General features: G+C 53.5%; 2 protein-coding genes across 6 annotated transcripts in view; one reads left to right on the forward strand and one right to left on the reverse strand.

The window, feature by feature from the left end:
* The window catches only part of SYNGR1 (synaptogyrin 1), a 360,929-nt gene that overhangs the window by 328,612 nt on the left and 15,000 nt on the right, over positions 1-17,317 (reverse strand). The window lies entirely within an intron of this gene.
* On the forward strand, positions 895-15,473 carry KCNJ4 (potassium inwardly rectifying channel subfamily J member 4). 5 transcript variants are annotated; one of them, XM_069855840.1, is made up of 3 exons: positions 895-1,403; positions 11,886-11,964; positions 13,156-15,473. In XM_069855840.1, coding segments are annotated over exons 2-3 (1,332 nt in total). In that variant the 5' UTR covers positions 895-1,403; positions 11,886-11,962; the 3' UTR covers positions 14,486-15,473. The 5 variants fall into 5 exon arrangements, with proteins under 5 accessions (XP_069711941.1, XP_069711911.1, XP_069711922.1 ...); XM_069855821.1 differs by having other exon boundaries at positions 897-1,403; positions 11,886-12,064; positions 13,156-15,472; XM_069855829.1 differs by lacking the exon at positions 895-1,403 and adding an exon at positions 9,778-11,303 and having other exon boundaries at positions 11,886-12,064; positions 13,156-15,472.

Here is a 17,317-nt window from a genome sequence, read left to right on the forward strand (position 1 = left end):
AAGGACCCACTGGATCATCGAGTCCAATCATTCCTATCAATCACTAAATCATACTCCTCAGCACCTCATCCACCCATCCTTTAAACACCTCCATGGAAGGTGATTCAACCACCTCCCTGGGCAGCCTGTTCCAGTGCCCAATGACCCTTTCCGTGAAAAATTTTTTCCCGATGTCCAGCCTGAACATCCCCTGGCGGAGCTTGAGGCCATTCCCTCTTGTCCTGTCCCCTGTCACTTGGGAGAAGAGGCCAGCACCCTCCTCTCCACAACCTCCTTTCAGGTAGGTGTAGAGAGCAATGAGGTCTCCCCTCAGCCTCCTCTTCTCCAGGCTAAACAAACCTTCCTGGACCTGCTGGTCACTCCGCCTCTGATACAAGAAGTGACCTCTTCAAAGCCCTTGAGACTCTGCCAGCTGTGAAGAGTCAGGGGAAGTTTCCAGGCCAGGTTTCCCAGTGAGGCAGCCACGCACCATCCTGGAGCCCTGAGGGCTGGTCCCTCCTTGCCTATGTTTCCATCTCTGTCCCCAGCAGCCCTGCAGGGTGAGGAGGCCGAGCTGGGGATGTGGGGATGTGATGCCCCAGGGCAAAAGGTCTGAACAAGCCTGGAGAGCCTGGTCCTTCCTCGGGGTGAAGTGTCAGCCCAGCACCCCAAATTCAGAAGGTGAGGAAAAAAGCCCAACAGTGATATTTCAGCCCCTTTGCGCCAGCCCGGCAGGAGGATTTGCCTCCCTAGGTCATCTGGTGGCCCCACCATCCCCTTCCCACCGCTGATGGTTGCGCTCTCGTCTCCCCCACAGCAGCTCTGCAGCCGTGCATCCGTGGCTCTGAGCTCACACGCGAGGATGGGCTAAAGTAGCGGAAAGCTGTTGGATCCTACCACAGAGTTACTGACTTCTCAGCTACAGACTGCATAGCAATCAGCGAGGGGGAGAGGCAGCCACGGAAAGGGAGCGGAGCGCAGAGGGAGGAAGAGTGGAGGGGAGATTTGGGGACCAGAGGAGGGGGGCAGAGAGGGGCATGGGTGAATAATGTCAAGGAAAGAGGGAGCCAGGCAGGAGGGGGAGACCTGAACCCATCGCCAAGGCGTGAAGGCACATCGGCGCTCCGTGGGATGGACACTCCTGGGAGGAAAATATGCTGAGAAGAGCGAGGCAGGAGGAGAGCACTGGCGTGGGCAGGGCAGAGTTAGGAGAGGAGCAGGTCGTGGTGGAGAAGTAGCTCCTGGGGGGAGACAGAAAAAAAACCCCCAAGTCAGAGGCAAGCAAGGGCTGCTGAGAGACCTCCCTGATTTCTCTGGTCCGACTGAGGCTTTTCATGGTGAGATGGAGAAACCAGACGCTTTTCCCTTCCTCTGATGTTGGCTCGGCACGGCTGGAGCAGGCGGCAGCCCTCGGCAGGACACGGGTAAGAGGCTGTGCTGGGGCGCGCTGCTCCTCTCGCTGGCACGAGGGCAGGAAGGGTTTTTTTTTCCTTATGAAAATAAGGTATTGTTTCATCTGCGCTCGCTCTGAGGAATAGCTATAAATATAACTTAGGGAGAGATGCGTGCTCATGTGAGTGTGCCAGGGAATAATAAAAGTTGCCTGTGTGCATGGTGTGTGCCCATACGGCTACCGAGGCAGCAGCGGGACAAGGGGCTGAGATGGTTACCCACCCTGTAAACCTCCTCAGCTTCCCTCCCTGCCCCTCGCCATCCTGACTTTGGTCAGTTTTGCAGGTAACTTCTTCATTTTTTAGGCTCTCTGTGTTTCTTTATCACCTTCTCACCCAAGGCTGGGTCTTGCTCACCTCTTGTTTCTCCTGCTCTGCACAAGTGATGGTCCTGGCTGGTTCTCAGAAAAGAACAGAGCCAGAGACCTGTTCTCCAAGCACTCTGGTGCAACCGGAGCTGAAGCGGCTGTGTTGGCTCTTCCCGCTGCCCATGGAGCTTACTGAGCTCCAGACCTGCCTCTCTCTCCCTAGCCTTCCAGCTCTTCTAGACTCTTCTGCTCCTGATGGTGGTGGCCTGACATCCCCTAGATAGGCACAGCGCGAAGAGTCTTCTGGATACTGGGTTTGGGTGAAGGATCTCAGGAGGAAGCCATGAGCAGAATGTCAGAGAAACTCTGCCTTCGCTCCCTGTTGGCACGGCCGCATTCCCACTGGAGTGAGAGCAGGCTGGCAGTCTGCATGGTGCAGGCAGGCCACCTCGGGCACCCCTGGTTCTTCCTCCAGGCCGGATCTCCTGGAGATAGCCAAATCCCTCTACCAAGACCTTGGAGTTTCCCGTTCCCACCGTCCAGCCCCATCTCCAGCTCTGCTAAGGCGAACAGCAGCTCAGGGGCCTCTCCCTTCTCCCCTTCCTCCCTTCAAGGTGTGGACTGCAAAGGGCAGATGGTAACAGCATGCATGGGGGCTGCATGGCAGAAGTGACATGGCCCTACGACTACCCTCAACCCCCACTCTGTGCTCTCCTTGGATTCTCCGGAGGAGGAATCCATGGGAGGTGGGAGATGTGGAGAGGGACTCAGGGCTTAGGGCCACCCGGAACCCAGGCGGGGACAGGCAGTGCTCAAGGAGCACATCTCCCCAAAGATGTTGGGACATGCCCTCTCTCCATTCGCCGTCGGAAGTTGCGCCCACAGATGCCTGAGTCACCCCGGCATATGGCCACCCCTGTTTGTAGCCACTGACAATAATTAAAAGTATAGGGGGAATATGTGCCTTAGGAGAGAAATGTGGGCACGGGGCGGGTGGTAGGGAAGAGGAGGAATAGTGAGGATGGCCATAGACAAGATGCGCTGGAGAGGGCTGATCTGGAGGGAAGCGACCTCCACCCAACTCTCCAACCACCTCTTCTCTTCCTTGGATGCCAAGGCTGAGCACCAAAAGATGTGGCTCAGGGGGACGGAACTGGCAGCAGTCCTTGCCCCTCGTGACCCCCTGCCATGGTTTGCAAGGAGAGACGGGAAGCAAGGAGGTGGCTGGGGAAGGTTGCATTTATCTGGCCAGATGGGTCTCTGCTGGCCCCTCTGGCTACTTGGCCACTCTGAACTTGGCCACCACACTGGGAGCAGCTGTGTTCCTGTGGTGTTATCCCTAGCAGGAAGGTGCCATCAAGGGAGAGGAGGACACGGTGAAGGATACCTGCTTCTGCCACACTCTGACATCAGTGCAGACGCGGAGCAGAGCAGTTAATGGCAATCTGCCCTCAGCGAGTTCCCACTGTCCTGTCTCATTATTGTGCTGGGTTGGCTTAACCCGCCAGCACGGCCAGGGATCAATAGATGGATGCTCACATCTTAGTGATCAATCCCTTACTCACATGCGCGTGGCTCCCCAGCCTCCTGCTGGTGCTCCTTTTTCTGTGAATGATAAAGACCAAATGAAGCTGTCTGCGCTCTCCTCACAGTGCTGCAAAACCACGTTGGGCTGCATTTGTGTTCCTTGATGGCACTGCTCCCATGCCCCTTCCCAGGGCAGAAAGGCCTCTCACAGAGCCCATGGAGGCACCAGCACTGGTTTTCCTCCCCAAATGAGGTGGCTTTATCAGGGATAGAATCATAGAATCATAGAATCACCAGGTTGGAAAAGACCCACCGGATCATCGAGTCCAACCATTCCCATCAATCACTAAACCATGCCCCTCAGCACCTTGTCCACCCGTCCCTTAAACACCTCCAGGGAAGGTGACTCAACCATGATGATTGGTCTTGAAACCCTTTCTCAGAAGAGATGCTGATACTTTAGCAGTGGAGGGCTTGGGATGGGCAAGGGGCCACCTTTGAGCTGGTTCTCACTGTCCCACAGCACCACCACCACCCTCACTGGAGATGAGGGAGCAGAGGATGGAGGGCAAGGTATCCTCCAATCTGACACTGCCCCACGTGCCAGCCCCTGCCACCGCGGCCGTGGGTCTGACCCTCACAATGTGGATGGCTGTTTTATTTCTATGGCAACGCTTCTCCCAAAACACTTCAGAGGGAGTCTGGTGCTGTGCTGTGCAAAAGCAAAGAAGGCAGTGTCCCCAACTCTGTCCCCTGCAAAAGGCTTGAAGAAAAGACCCCAAAATCTCTCCTCCATCCCTCCTCTCCTCCTTCCCTCCCTGGCAAGCAGTGCCAGCACACATGCATGATAGGAATGGTTGGACTCGATGATCCGGTGGGTCTTTTCCAACCTGGTGATTCTATGATTCAACGATTCAATGATGCTTTCCCATCTCCTCTCACCCGCTCCCTTTCTGCTCCGGACCATGGCATCTGGTGGCAGCCTGCTTAGGCACCCGCACAGAGGGGCCAGCCGAAAAGAGACTTATAGAAAGATGACATCAGAAGCGATTCTGCTATAGAGGAGGGTAAAGCAGCCTGACAACCTAATGAGAGCTGTACAGATGTGTCCCGCCAGCAGCACAGGGAGCGTGGGGGCACTCGGCACCCCAGAGGCTGGACAGGCAGGCACTTCATCCCTCCAAAAAGCTCAGCTGCACTATGGAGAGGCAGTGCCTGCCCCAGGACTAGATCCAGTGGCTCCAGAAGTCCTCTCCTCTCCTGTCCCCATCACTCCCACCAACTTTGCGTCTGGGTGGAGGTGACCAGACAGAAGCTGCAGGCAACACCGAGTCTGAGCAGGCAAGAGGCAGGTGAGCAGATAGGGCATGGGAGCAAGCATGGCACCCTGGAGGAGCAGGGCTATGACAGCAACCTGCAGCGATGGCCAAGGGGTTATTGCAGGTGCCCCAGCGTGCAAATGTGACTGCTCTGTCCTGTCTCACACCACTCTCCCCCCGCACCTGCGCCTGTCTGTGCCGGCAGACCCTGCTGCATCGGGGAGCTGAGAGGCAGGGGAAAGAGGGTGGGATTGTGCTCTGTACCGTGAGTGTTGGGCAGCGCTTAGGCTTGATTCCTTTCAGGTGCATTTGTTTAACTAGGTGGAGCAAGATGCAGCAATGCAAGCCAGCACACTTGTAGGGAGATAGTCAATCTGCTCTCTGCAGGAGAGCAGTTTTGCAGCTTACTTGGGATGTCCTACAACTCCATTTCTGGTGCCTAGCAGGTATGACTGAAAGGGGAGAAGCTGGGGCCACCTCAGGAGGCTGGTGGCTCCTCTAGGCTCCTTGTTAGAGTAGTGACAAGGGGCTTGGGGGGATTTATTTTTTTTTCTCTATTGCTGAACAGCCGAGTCAGGCTGGGAATTCAGCCCTTGTGCAGCTGCTGGGTGCAGAGCAGTGGCTGCAGCCTCTCTCAGTCAGAGGCTTGGTGCAAAGTGGGCTTCACCCAGGCTATTGCTTGCCCTTTGTCGTTGCTGTCGTTGTTGTTATTATCTCTGTTTGTAACTGATTTGCCTGGCTTAATAGGCACTTCACAGAGGCACCAGCATTCCCTGCCCAGGTTCTCTACCACAGCGGGCAGGTGGATGATGTTGGCCACATTTACCCCTCTTTTCCAAGGCGCTGATAATGATCCTTATCCCTGATCCTTATCCCTGCATGTGGGCAGCCCTCCTGGCCAGGATGACATGAGCTCAGGAGGGGCTCTGTGCTGGAGAGATGCTGAGGTGTTGGAACACTGCTGGGAATGGACTTTTGGCAAGGCTCCTGCAGGGTGGGATGCTCAGCAAAGGGAGTTCCTGGTGGGGAGGTTAGGGAAGATGCCCGTTTTGCTGGCACTGGCATGCTGGGAAGCTGGAGGAGGTGACCTGAGCACACCAAAGCCTTTAAGGATGTGGGGGCCTCAGGGACACCCCGGCACCTTTGGGTTTTTTTCAGTTCAGTGGGTTTTGCACCAGACCTTTGGGGTTTAGGAGGGTTTGGCTTTGGGAGGATGGTTAATGGGGTGGATGTCCTTGGGAGCAGGTAGGATGCAGAATGTGCCATGGCTGCCTCAAAAGGCCCTCTACTTTTTGGCCAAGAACACTACCCAGGGAAGGCTGGGGGTCTCCAGAGCGTTTAATTTTCCCTGTGACGCAAGCCATGATGAATAACACCCACTTACCTCACTCAACAAGAAAATGCAGGGACTTCTCCCTAGCCACCACCCCAGCAGCATCCTCTCCTTCCGCTCCTGCTCAGCTGCCCCCAGCCCTTGCCTCTTGCCCCCCTAGCCCAATTTCAGCCATAGGAGAGCTGGTGAGTACCTCTGCCAGTCCCATGAGCCCCACTGTGGGGTCCCCGCGCTCTTGGTTGGGATCTCGGGGAGCAGGTGGCTGCTCTTGCAGTGCTGATACACGGCTTGTGTGGCCAGAGCGGGATCGCTGGGGCGGTGTGGGAGCAGGCAGGAGGTGATGCTGTCACCTTTCTGTGCCTCTTCCCGACTTTGTCATCCCGGGGACCTTTGTATAGATCCCATTTTTATCTGTGTTTTCTCCTTCTCTCCCTTTCTCTCCTTCTCTCTCGCTTTTTTTCTCTCCCCCTCCCGTCAGTATGTGGGTTGATCACTGCTCAAACTTTTAATTCAGATGGTAATTGGAATAATAATACGGGCAGAATCCTTCTGGCTCCGTTGCTGCAGCTGGCTTCAGGGAGCTATGAATAGCTCTGAGTCACACACTGAGATGGTTTAACTTCAAATCATTTTGTTTTGTTTTCATATTACCCATCCCCAGGCTTCAGGGCTTCACGGTGGGAAAAAAAAAATCCAGCCCCACCTCCCCCCCCGCCCACTCCCCTCACTCCACCCCAAAATATAAACTGGGCAGAGTCACATTAATAAAATCCTCTTTTGGAGAGAGAAACTGGTCAGCGGATCGTGCCTTGCGGGGCAGATGGGGACTGTTGGCACTTACTCGATCTATTTATAATTATTGAACGAAAAGGCAGAAGTGTGTATATAAAAATGGTATGGAGTTGATTACAGCTTCCTCCCCTCACCTTCCATATGTCACTTGCCTTTTTAATATGGTAAAAACTCTCCTGCGCGGTGACTTGTGCCTTTGGGTGTGCTCGTACAGCACCCAGCACCCCACCCAGCAAGACAGCCCCACAGCACCAAGCTGCGCTCGGAGCCCCAGCAGGATCCCTGGGAGTATTTGCGAGGAAGAGGATGCAAAATGGAATTACAAAGAGGACGGGGAGGACAAACTGAGTGCTGTGGGTCTGTGTGGCTCTGTAAAAATCCAATGGTGTCCCCTCTGTGCTGAGGGTGTTTCTACCCTGACAACTCAAGAGGCAAGAAGACATCTGCTGTGTTGTCACCCATGCCCAAGCCGGCAGGATGGGGCTGCGGATGCTGCTCTCAACACAAGATGATGTTTCCCTGCCAATAAGAGCAATAAAGGCACAAGGTGCAGCACAACCAGTGGCTGCGGTATGGAGGTATTGACCACAGACAGGAGGGAAGCATTTGCCAGACAACTCCAGATAAAGCAAAGATGAAGAGTGTAAAAATACCCTGGGATTTTTCCATCATCGCCGTTCACTGTGTATGTCCCAGAGCACCAGATACGGTTGTTATAAAAAGAGAAGTGGGGGAGTGCTTCGGCGTGGACTTTTCTGTTCTGTTTCATGAGACTCTTCCACCACAAATTTAAGACAGGATTGTCAGATATGATCTGCTCTGGCAGGGGCTGGAGAAAGCCTCGGATGTGCGAGGCACCGTGTGCAGGGATGGAGCGATGGAGGCATTGCATCAGCACCACATGCCCCGATGTTATTATTAGCCCATAGATCCCTCAGAAAACAATGGCAGAAGCCTGGCCCCACATGTCTTCGTGGAGTTAGAGCAGCAGGAAGGCAGGGATGACAGCAGCATGGCAGCGTTGTCCCCAGCACTGCTCAATCTAGGGCGCAGGGCGGTGAAATTGTTTGGGGTGGAGGGAAGAGCAGCCCAGGCTGCAGGGCTGGAGGTGGCTCTTGGCCCCTGGAGATCCACCTGGCCGATAGCTTTAATGCCACAAGACAGGGCCTGTGATGCCCACACTGCAGTGGCTTCCTAAAGTGCTGAGGGCCGTCCTTAAGCCATGAAATATGTGGGTGTTCATTTATGCTGGGGACAGGAGGGATGGAGAGGCATCTCTCCGGACCGCAGCTTCCTGCGTAGCATCTCCACACTGCACCCACTGGTGGGGTTTCCTCCCACTACCCAGGATCTACCCTTCCACATCTAGGTCTCAGGAGGCAGATGAAGCTCCCAGAAAGGTCCTCAGGCAAGTTCCAGGATTTGCACCTCTGTCCTCAACCAGGCTTTCCTCCTCCTGCTCTGTGCAATAGGCAGCTCCCTGTTCCAGATGGGAATGGCATCCCTTTTGAAGGAGCTTTCCTCCTTTATTCTTTTCTTCGCTTCAGGTTTCCAGAGAGCAATGGGACCCTTTCCCAGGCACTTGAATGGAGATTGCATGGGGGTCCTGGCTTGGCCCCTGGCCTGGCTGAGCTGGTGGCAACCACTTTGCAGGCAAGGACGTCAGCAATGGCCCATGGCCACCAGCTCCTGAGGAGGGACATTGGGAGTGTCACCTCCAGGTGTGGCATCTCCGGGGGCCTAAAGCAGATGCTGGCCCAACACCACAGCAGTGCCAAGCCCTGGGCTTCTCGCCTGCCTGTCTGTCTTTTCCATGGCGGCACCGCGCGTGGTGAGGGTGTGTTGGGGTGGAAGTGGTAAGTGGGTTTATTTTCGTTTGTCTCCTGGCTCGTGCCGCTCTGAGTTTGTGGCACCCAGTATTACTAATGCTTCCCTGAGCCAGCTGGCAGCAGGGGATGAATCAGATCAGCAGCACCGCAGCGCAGACTCCTTGCCAGCGGGCCAGCTCAGGGCAATGTCTCTGGTCAAAGCGCTGGTGATGCCTCTTCGGATGAGCCCTGGCACCAAAACACCAGTGGTTTGATCTTGCTGCTGGAGACGTCTTAATAGCCTGTGGGGCAGGGTTGTCCTCTCTGCCCCACACTGCCCGGCTGAGGCCAGCCCATCCCTGTCCCTGCTGCACGCTGGAGGTCTCAGGTGGCTTCATGAGCCTCTCTCTGCCCACCAGCAGCATCCCTGAGATAGGATCAGCTCTGTGGCCACGAGGATCCAGATTATCCTTGTGCTGCCAAAAAAAAAGGCATTTTTGCAGTTGATTTATTCCTCTCCTTCCTGGTCATGACCTCACAGCTGGCAGTGAAGTCATAGAATCACAGAATCATAGAATCACCAGGTTGGAAAAGACCCACCCGATCACCAAGTCTAACCATTCCCACCAATCACTAAATCATACCCCTCGGCACCTTGGCCACCCATCCCTTAAACATCTTCAGGGAAGGTGACTTAACCACCTCCCTGGGCAGCCTGTTCCAGGGCCCAATGACCCTTTCTGTGAAATATTTTTTCCTGATGTCCAGCCTGAACCTCCCCTGGCAGAGCTTGAGGCCATTCCCGCTTGTCCTGACTCACAGACCCTGGTGATTCCTGTTCTTCCCATAGCAAGGACACAGAGATGCCTTATTCTCCTCTCTGCTTCCCTCCCAGTCACCCTGGAGATCTAAATGGAAGGATTTTAGTGACTGCCTCTTCCCCAATAAGTGTTGCTGAAGCTGCAGAAGCTGGTACACTGCTTGTCAGTGTCACCTGCTTGCATGACCCAGGCTCCAAGAGGATAATTTGGATCCTTCCACTCGCTGCTGCCCAAAGCATCCTGAAAAAGGTCACTGTAGAGCCAGCAACAAACGTTTCCCAGGCTCTGAGCTGCAGGGTCCAGCCATGGTGGCCTCTGTGCAAGAGGCCATCTCACATCTCTACTAACTTGAGGTCCCACGTGGCAGCTAGGAGGAAGCACAGCAACACAGGATGCAGTGCTCTTAAACAATGTGCCCATCCCTTCATGCACCTGTACCATCCAGAAACAGCAATGAGCACAGACCTTGTGGTACCTGCCTTTCATCTTCTTCCTTTGCTCCTTTGGTGAGTTGGGGAAGGTGAAAACAGAGATTCAGGTGCTGTTAGACATGATCCCAGAGGACAGAAGTTTCTTAGCTCTTTCTTCCTCTTCTTTTGGAGCTGGGCCAGAAATGTGAGATCTCTAGAGACTGTGCACCCATTCCTGCAGCTGGAGAAAGGGGTAGCAGTGGTGGTCAGAAACCTTTAGGAAGTTGGGAAATACCCATATGTGAGCTGCGGCAGTGCCTTTCCTCAAGTATCAATGTCAGTGGTGGCTAAGGATGAGCTTGGCTAACCTGTGCTGACCAAGGAAAGTGCTGGTTGGACAGGACACACTTTCGCTCCTGGCTGGAGCTGGCATATAAAGGTAAACCTAAATTGCCCACCTTTGTCACTTCCTAAACACCTGCAGTCCACACTCACCATGTAATCTCTGAAGATACGTCTTAGCTTTATCCTAGTGGGACTATCTGTGGGCATGAAATAACCTTTCTTCATCACCTGGTAATCCCTCAGTGTTTCTGATGAGCTTAGGTTACCCACCCCAGTTTCTGCTGTAGGTTTACCCAGCTGCACAACATAATTTCCTGGCCAAACCAACTCTCCTTAAAGACTTGGATGTTGTAGGGTGGTGAGAGGGTGGGTGCTGGCAGATTCCAGTGCCAAAGTGTTTTTTCCTGATGGGGATGTTTGGGCAGTTCTTCACTTTTACCTTTATATGGTGAGTTGTGGACTACAGGACTGTTGTCTTCTCCTGGTCCCATAATATGCCTGGTCTGAACAAACATGCTTCTGTTGCCACAAGGCTTAAGCTAATTCAGTAACCTTGTTCTCTGGAGGAGAGACTGCTGGTTAATCTTCATCCCAAATGTGACAATGGCAGCGCTTGCACATCAGAGGTGATACCTGGAGATCCTTAGTTGATGCTTTCTAGTCTGTGCTCCTAACTAGGGAAAGCTGGTGGTCATCCATAAGTAGCCACATGAAGCCCTGTTCTGCAACACTGATGATGAGACAAGGATCGTTCTCATCAGATTTTCTGTCCCTGACAATATAACTTGCTGTTCCTCTCCTGAAGTGACTCCTTGCAAGCAGCTCTTAACCTTGGATTTGACCCAGAAATCCTTGGATTTGTCCCAGAAATGGCAACCACTGGTTGCTCATCGGTGAGGCTGGGAGGAAGCAAAGTAGCTGGCTGTGTCCGCGTCCTGCACTCCGCACCGGCTGCTGTAATCCAAAGGTTACAGTGCAGGATTAGCATGGGTATACAAAGCCCTTCCTAATCTGTGAGTCATTACCCCCTCACTGCATTTCACTTTCCAGCAGCTCTAGGCAGGTGGGATAGGTCGGCTCTTGAGTCTTTCATTTCCCTGTTCTTCAGTTCGGGGAGGACCAGGTTGGGACGTAACATCTCCTGGACATCCTTCCCAGGGCTCTGCTGCTGAGCGACTCCTTGGATGCTGTACACAGAGCACCTCACAAGGTCTGTTTGCTCTAACTTGCTTCTCCTTGGCTACCCTTAAGCCTTTCCTTTCCATCAGTTCTCCTTTTTGGCTCTACTTATCCCTTTTCTTCTCCTCTTTGAAACGGGGGGGGGTTGTTCTGCACCCTCTGGAAATAAATCCCCTCTAGGTCAGGCTGGACTGATGGGGGTCCCTGGGGGTTGCCATGCGTATCTGTGCTTTGTGAGTCCTTGTGTGCAAGGTATTTAGCCTGGCTGAGCTCTCGTTCTGGTGTAAGCTATGATATTAATATAATGGCTCAGGGCAAGGGCCTTGCAAGCTGCTCAGCTGTCGTGCCCTTGATCTGGAGAGCAGCGACCAGCCAGCCCTGCACCTTTCCTCCAGGTAGATGCTGGGGAGCGTGGGGGCTGCAGGTCCTGCAACCCGGTCTGCATTCACCAGCTCCTCACCTGCCCGAGCCAGGCTGCATCACGGTGCCCTGTGGACACCTCTGGATCCCTCTTGAGCAAAAGGGTGGGAGCCCTGCACCCCCGACTCCGGGACTGGGCTGGGTGCTTTCCAGGGAGGCTCTGACTGGGTTTCACTTGGTCCTTCTCTGCAAGGCGTGTGCCTGGGAGCAATCGCAATGGCAGCACCGGCCCCAGCTCGCTGGAGGTGAAGCCTGGAGCCACCCGGTCCCATGTGAGTACTGCTGCTGCATGAGATCCCACGCCCTCCCAGCTCCCACGGCCCCCTGACACCCGATGATACAGCGAGCCATGGGCAGCGTCCGAGTCAACCGGTGAGTAACTCCCTTCTCCAGGACTGCTGCTGCCCAGGGTGGCCTGATCCTCCTCTGGCCCCTCAAGCCTTACCTTCCACCTGACTTTCGGTCATATTCTTCTCAAATTATCTGCCAGGGGCTCTCGTGCTCCAAGCTATGGCTCCTCTCTCCTTCTCCAATGCAAGACACAGCATACGTGGGGCAGTGGTCAGAGGAGTGGTGCAGAGGAGAAGCAGAAAGCTGCTTGCTGCTGGACCAGAAATTATGTATTCGAGCAGTTCTGCAGAAGCTCCCTGCCCTCAGGAGTCCCCAGGACTCAAAACTCCAACCACATGTGCTTCTCCACATGTGCTCTCATGAGGGCAGAATGGTCTTGGTAGGTCTGTGCACTCCTTTGATTTCCTTGATGGTCAGAGCATTTTCTGCCATCTCATCTTTAAGGACTGTCTCCAACTGCAGACCCAGCAGCGGCAGTGCCGCATGTGAGGGAGGGGAGCCAGAGGGCCACGTGTCTCCCAGAAAGTGTGTGGAGAGCTTTTCCCAGGGAAATCTGCCAGCACTTTGGTTGTTGATCTCCAAATTACACCTTTGGCTTTGGATGCGGGATGCTGGAAGCCACGCACGTTGCTGTGGCAACAGAATTGTCCTGAGTGCAGGAAGTGTATAAACATTGTCACTGACACACCATGAAATCAGTGAGGAGAGAGGAGGAGAAAATAGAAACTCATGACCTTATATAATGTCAGGATCAAAACGTGGCCAGACCACGAACTTCCCAGCTGTCCCAGCTGCTGTCAGGTTTCAAAGCCTTGGGTCCATCCTCACCAAAAAGGCTGGAAAGAAGCACAGTGCTGCAAGCTTCTCCTACCTTGCTGCCCTGTCAGGACATTGCTAGATACAACCTGCTGGCAGCAAGACAGTAGATACTGTGGTCAGACTCTGCTAATTTGGTCAGGGAGGCACCACGGTGCAATAACCATAGAAACATGATGTTGTGATATTCAACATCACAATATTATAGCCTTGTGAGCCACCCACATCTCCCACCCTTGCTGTCTCAGTAGCTGCTGTTGTTCTTCACGTATTTCTGCCTGTTTCTTCTGTTTCAGGTACAGCATTGTCTCGACTGAAGAGGATGGACACAAGGTCTCTGCACTGGGCAGCATGAATGGGCACAGTAGGAACGGGAAGGGCCATGCACCCCGGCGGAAGCACCGCAACCGCTTTGTGAAGAAGAATGGTCAGTGCAATGTCTACTTCGCCAATCTGAGCAATAAGTCTCAGCGCTACATGGCTGACATCTTCACCACTTGTGTGGACACGCGCTGGCGGTACATGCTTATGATCTTCTCTGCCGCCTTCCTGGTCTCCTGGCTCTTCTTCGGCTTCCTCTTCTGGTGCATCGCTTTCTTTCATGGTGACCTCAACGCGCCGGTGGTGGGAGGTGGTCCCTCTCTCCTCAAGCCCTGCATCATGCACGTGAACAGCTTCCTAGGGGCTTTTCTTTTCTCAGTGGAGACACAGACAACCATTGGGTACGGCTTCCGCTGCGTAACTGAGGAGTGCCCGCTGGCTATCATGGCAGTGGTGGTCCAGTCCATTGTGGGCTGTGTTATTGACTCCTTCATGATTGGCACCATCATGGCCAAGATGGCGAGGCCCAAGAAGCGGGCCCAGACCCTCCTCTTCAGTCACCACGCGGTCATCTCCGTGAGGGATGGCAAACTGTGCCTCATGTGGCGGGTGGGCAACCTGAGGAGGAGCCACATTGTGGAGGCCCATGTCCGAGCACAGCTCATCAAACCCTACATGACGCAGGAAGGGGAATACCTCCCCCTGGACCAGCGGGACCTCAATGTGGGTTATGATGTGGGCCTCGATCGTATATTTTTGGTCTCACCCATTATTATTGTTCATGAGATTGATGAGGAGAGCCCGCTTTATGGGATTGGCAAGGAGGAGCTGGAGACAGAGAACTTTGAGATTGTTGTTATCCTAGAGGGGATGGTGGAAGCCACAGCCATGACCACACAGGCACGAAGCTCTTACCTTGCTAGTGAAATCCTTTGGGGTCACCGTTTTGAACCAGTTGTGTTTGAGGAAAAGAACCACTACAAAGTGGATTATTCGCGCTTTCACAAGACCTACGAGGTAGCCGGCACCCCTTGCTGCTCAGCCCGGGAGCTGCAAGAAAGCAAGATGACTATCTTACCTTCTCCCCCACCTCCCAGTGCCTTCTGCTATGAGAACGAGCTGGCTCTTGTCAGTCAAGATGAAGATGAAGATGATGACGAAGTAGGTGTGGTGTTAGGGGGCAGCACTACAGAAGAGGGAGGTGTCATTCAGATGATGGATTTTGGAAGTCATTTGGACCTGGAGCGGCTCCAGGCAACTCTGCCCCTAGATACAATCTCATACCGCAGGGAGTCGGCCATCTAACTCCTCCAGCCTCCTCGTTCCACAACCGTTGCCCACTGTCTCCTCCTCCATTCTGCACCCTTACATAGCTGGATAAGTCCCTTTGCCCACCAAAAAATTCCTCCCATGACTGCCTCTCAGCCCCTGAGTGCATCACGGCCTGGAGCTGCTCTGATATATTCCCTTTCCCATGAAGTCATACTGCCTGGAAGAGGAGTGAGGATACACCACTCTTCCCGTGTGTGCAGCTAGTGCTAGGACTCCTTTCCTGACCAGAGAAAGGAGAGCAGCGTGGCTGGTTTCTCATCTCTGGAAAGACGACAGGAGTCCCTGCCCTCAATGGACAGACCGGGACCCGCGCGAAGTGTTTCTGCTGCTGAGGCAACAGCAGACTTTCTGTCCCCTCTTTGTGTGGGTAACCCCCATGGCTGTCAAGAGTTATGACCGTCACTAGAAGAGGAGCAATACCTGAGCACTGACCTGATGAGGATGGACAGGATAGTTTAGAGCTTCTGGAGGGAGTGGGGAAGGATCTCAAGGGAGGGGTTTACTTGCGTGTTTATTGCTTATTACAGATGACTGCATATAATACAGAACGAGAACTGAAATCCATATTCTTCCACTGCAAATGCCATGCTAGGAGAGAAGGATGCTCTGTGTAGCCTGCTCTGCACTCTCCTTGGCTTTTGGCATCTGTGACCTCCAGAAGCAGCTCAGCTCCACAGACTCAGACTCAGTTCTCCTGGTCCTCTTGAAAAACATGCCCTGCTCCTCTCCTGAGATGCCTGGCAGAGGAGGCAGAGCCCTGTGTTTGCACAATCAGGCTGCTCCCTGGCACAGCAAGGCCGGGATGACAGACGAGTGACCTAACTGGACAGCAGACCCTCAACTTGCTCCTTTCACCTTCTCTGTTCTTCTCCCTGCTGCCATCAGCTGTAAAACTGAATTTGTAACTATTTATTTTTAATAAAGTCTAATATCCCAGGGGGAGGTTTGGAAGCAAAGGAGAGACCCCAAGGCTGCAGCCTGGTATAGAGACTGGTGAGAGTTATTAGTGCTGGTGTTTGCTCTTTATATGGCATTGGTGCCTGGAAGCTCCACCACCAGGGCTCCCTGCACCTTCCTGGTAAAGCCCTATGGTAAGAGGCTCAGAGAATTTACTTGGGAAGAAGATCATACAACACGTGTGGAGGGAGGGAAGCATTTGCGTTGTAATTACCAGTAAGATGGGTCAAACAATCTTGCTTGCTTCAGAGATAAAGAGAGTTTTGCCCAGGGAAGGGTTATAGACATGCTTGATGTCTCTGCTGAGGGGCATGGTTTAGTGATTGATAGGAATGATTAGACTCCATGATCCAGTGGATCTTTTCCAACCTAGTGATTCTGTGACGTGAAGACAGAGACATGCAAGACACTGCTCTAGAGGTAAGGCTCAAAGAAATATTAAAAAAACCCACAAACCACACCTCTTTTCTCTAGAGGCAAGTAAGAACTAGGGGAGACGAGAGAGAGCGTCAACCAGAGCTAGACCTGTACCATTGCTTTGCTGTCATTTCACAAAAGGCGTGAAAACCTGGTCTTTTCCTTTAGGGGGAGCAGAATCACTCCTTCAAAACTGTAGATGGTATGAGGACAGAAAGACAAACGGACAGCTCAGGAAGCTGCTCTGGGCACCCAAGTGTTGTGCTATGGGGGAAATCGCTGAAGAAACGTTGTGCCACACAGCCCCTGATTTACAAGCAGAAAAAAAAAAGCACCCTGATGTAAATTTAGGCTTGGTTCAAGAAGCAAGAGAAAGGGGGGAAGAAGCAGAAGAGGAAGGAAGGAAATAGCAGGAGAGGAAGAAGCAGGCACAGCAGGCAGATGGAGGAGAAGGAAGGAAAAAAGAAGACGAGAAAGTGAGGTAATATGGGAGTGCATTTGAGAAAGAGCGAGGATAGACTAACAAGATGGGTCTAGATCCGGACGTGGCCCTTTCTCATTCTGCTGTGCAGGTTCTGCGGGGGGACAGCTGCTCTGCATGAGTTTGATCTGCACCCAAGCAGTGATCTGACACCTTTGGCAAGCCCTGCCAAGAAGGGAAGAGGAGCTGGCAGGAGGATGAGAGAAGAGCAGACAAGGGACAACTGAAGACCAGAGCATCAGGAGAGGGCAGGTGGAAAGGAAAGGCATAATTCCTGATGCTGCTCACTCCACCCATTGGGCACAGAGTGGGGACAGGAGCTCATGGATCTCAGTGTCTCCTGTCTTTCCCCGTATATAACTTGATATGTAGTCTCGTTTTCCCATGTGGGTCCCTGTCCCACCTCTCCTCTCCGTTGTTAATTACTGAAGTCCCTCCCTCCTCTTATTATTTATTTATTTGCCCCAGAGGGAATAAACAGGGTCTGGTATTGACCTGGCTTTTAATACAGCTTTCAGAGCTGGGTGCCTGCCACTGGCCATGACAGTGGAAACAGACTAATGGACCGAGAGAAAAGAACTCTGTGCGAGGACACGGGCATCCAGGACACAGACTGGAGTGGTGGCCCCAGGAGAGGGGGAACACGCATGACTGGGCACCCTGTTACCGAGGTACAGCATCTTTCAGAGGTGGATTGCAGCCCTTGGTGGGGATGAAGTGTTAGCCCATTAGCTCTTGGGAGGCTCGTCTCCAAGGAGAGAGCATCCAGGGAGCTCAGGCAAGGATAGGGCAGCTGAGGTGCACTGGGACCATGGGCATGCACATATGGGACAACGGAAGCAGCACACAGGCCAGCTCTGCCACCCCTCGCTTCAGATGGCAGGATTCTGGGAGGGGAAATGGGGAAAAGTTGCAAAAAGGCTAAGGGAGAAAGCATCGTGCACCCGCAC

This window comes from Phaenicophaeus curvirostris, chromosome 1 (assembly GCF_032191515.1).
Source record: "Phaenicophaeus curvirostris isolate KB17595 chromosome 1, BPBGC_Pcur_1.0, whole genome shotgun sequence".
Classification (NCBI taxonomy): Eukaryota; Metazoa; Chordata; class Aves; order Cuculiformes; family Cuculidae; genus Phaenicophaeus; species Phaenicophaeus curvirostris.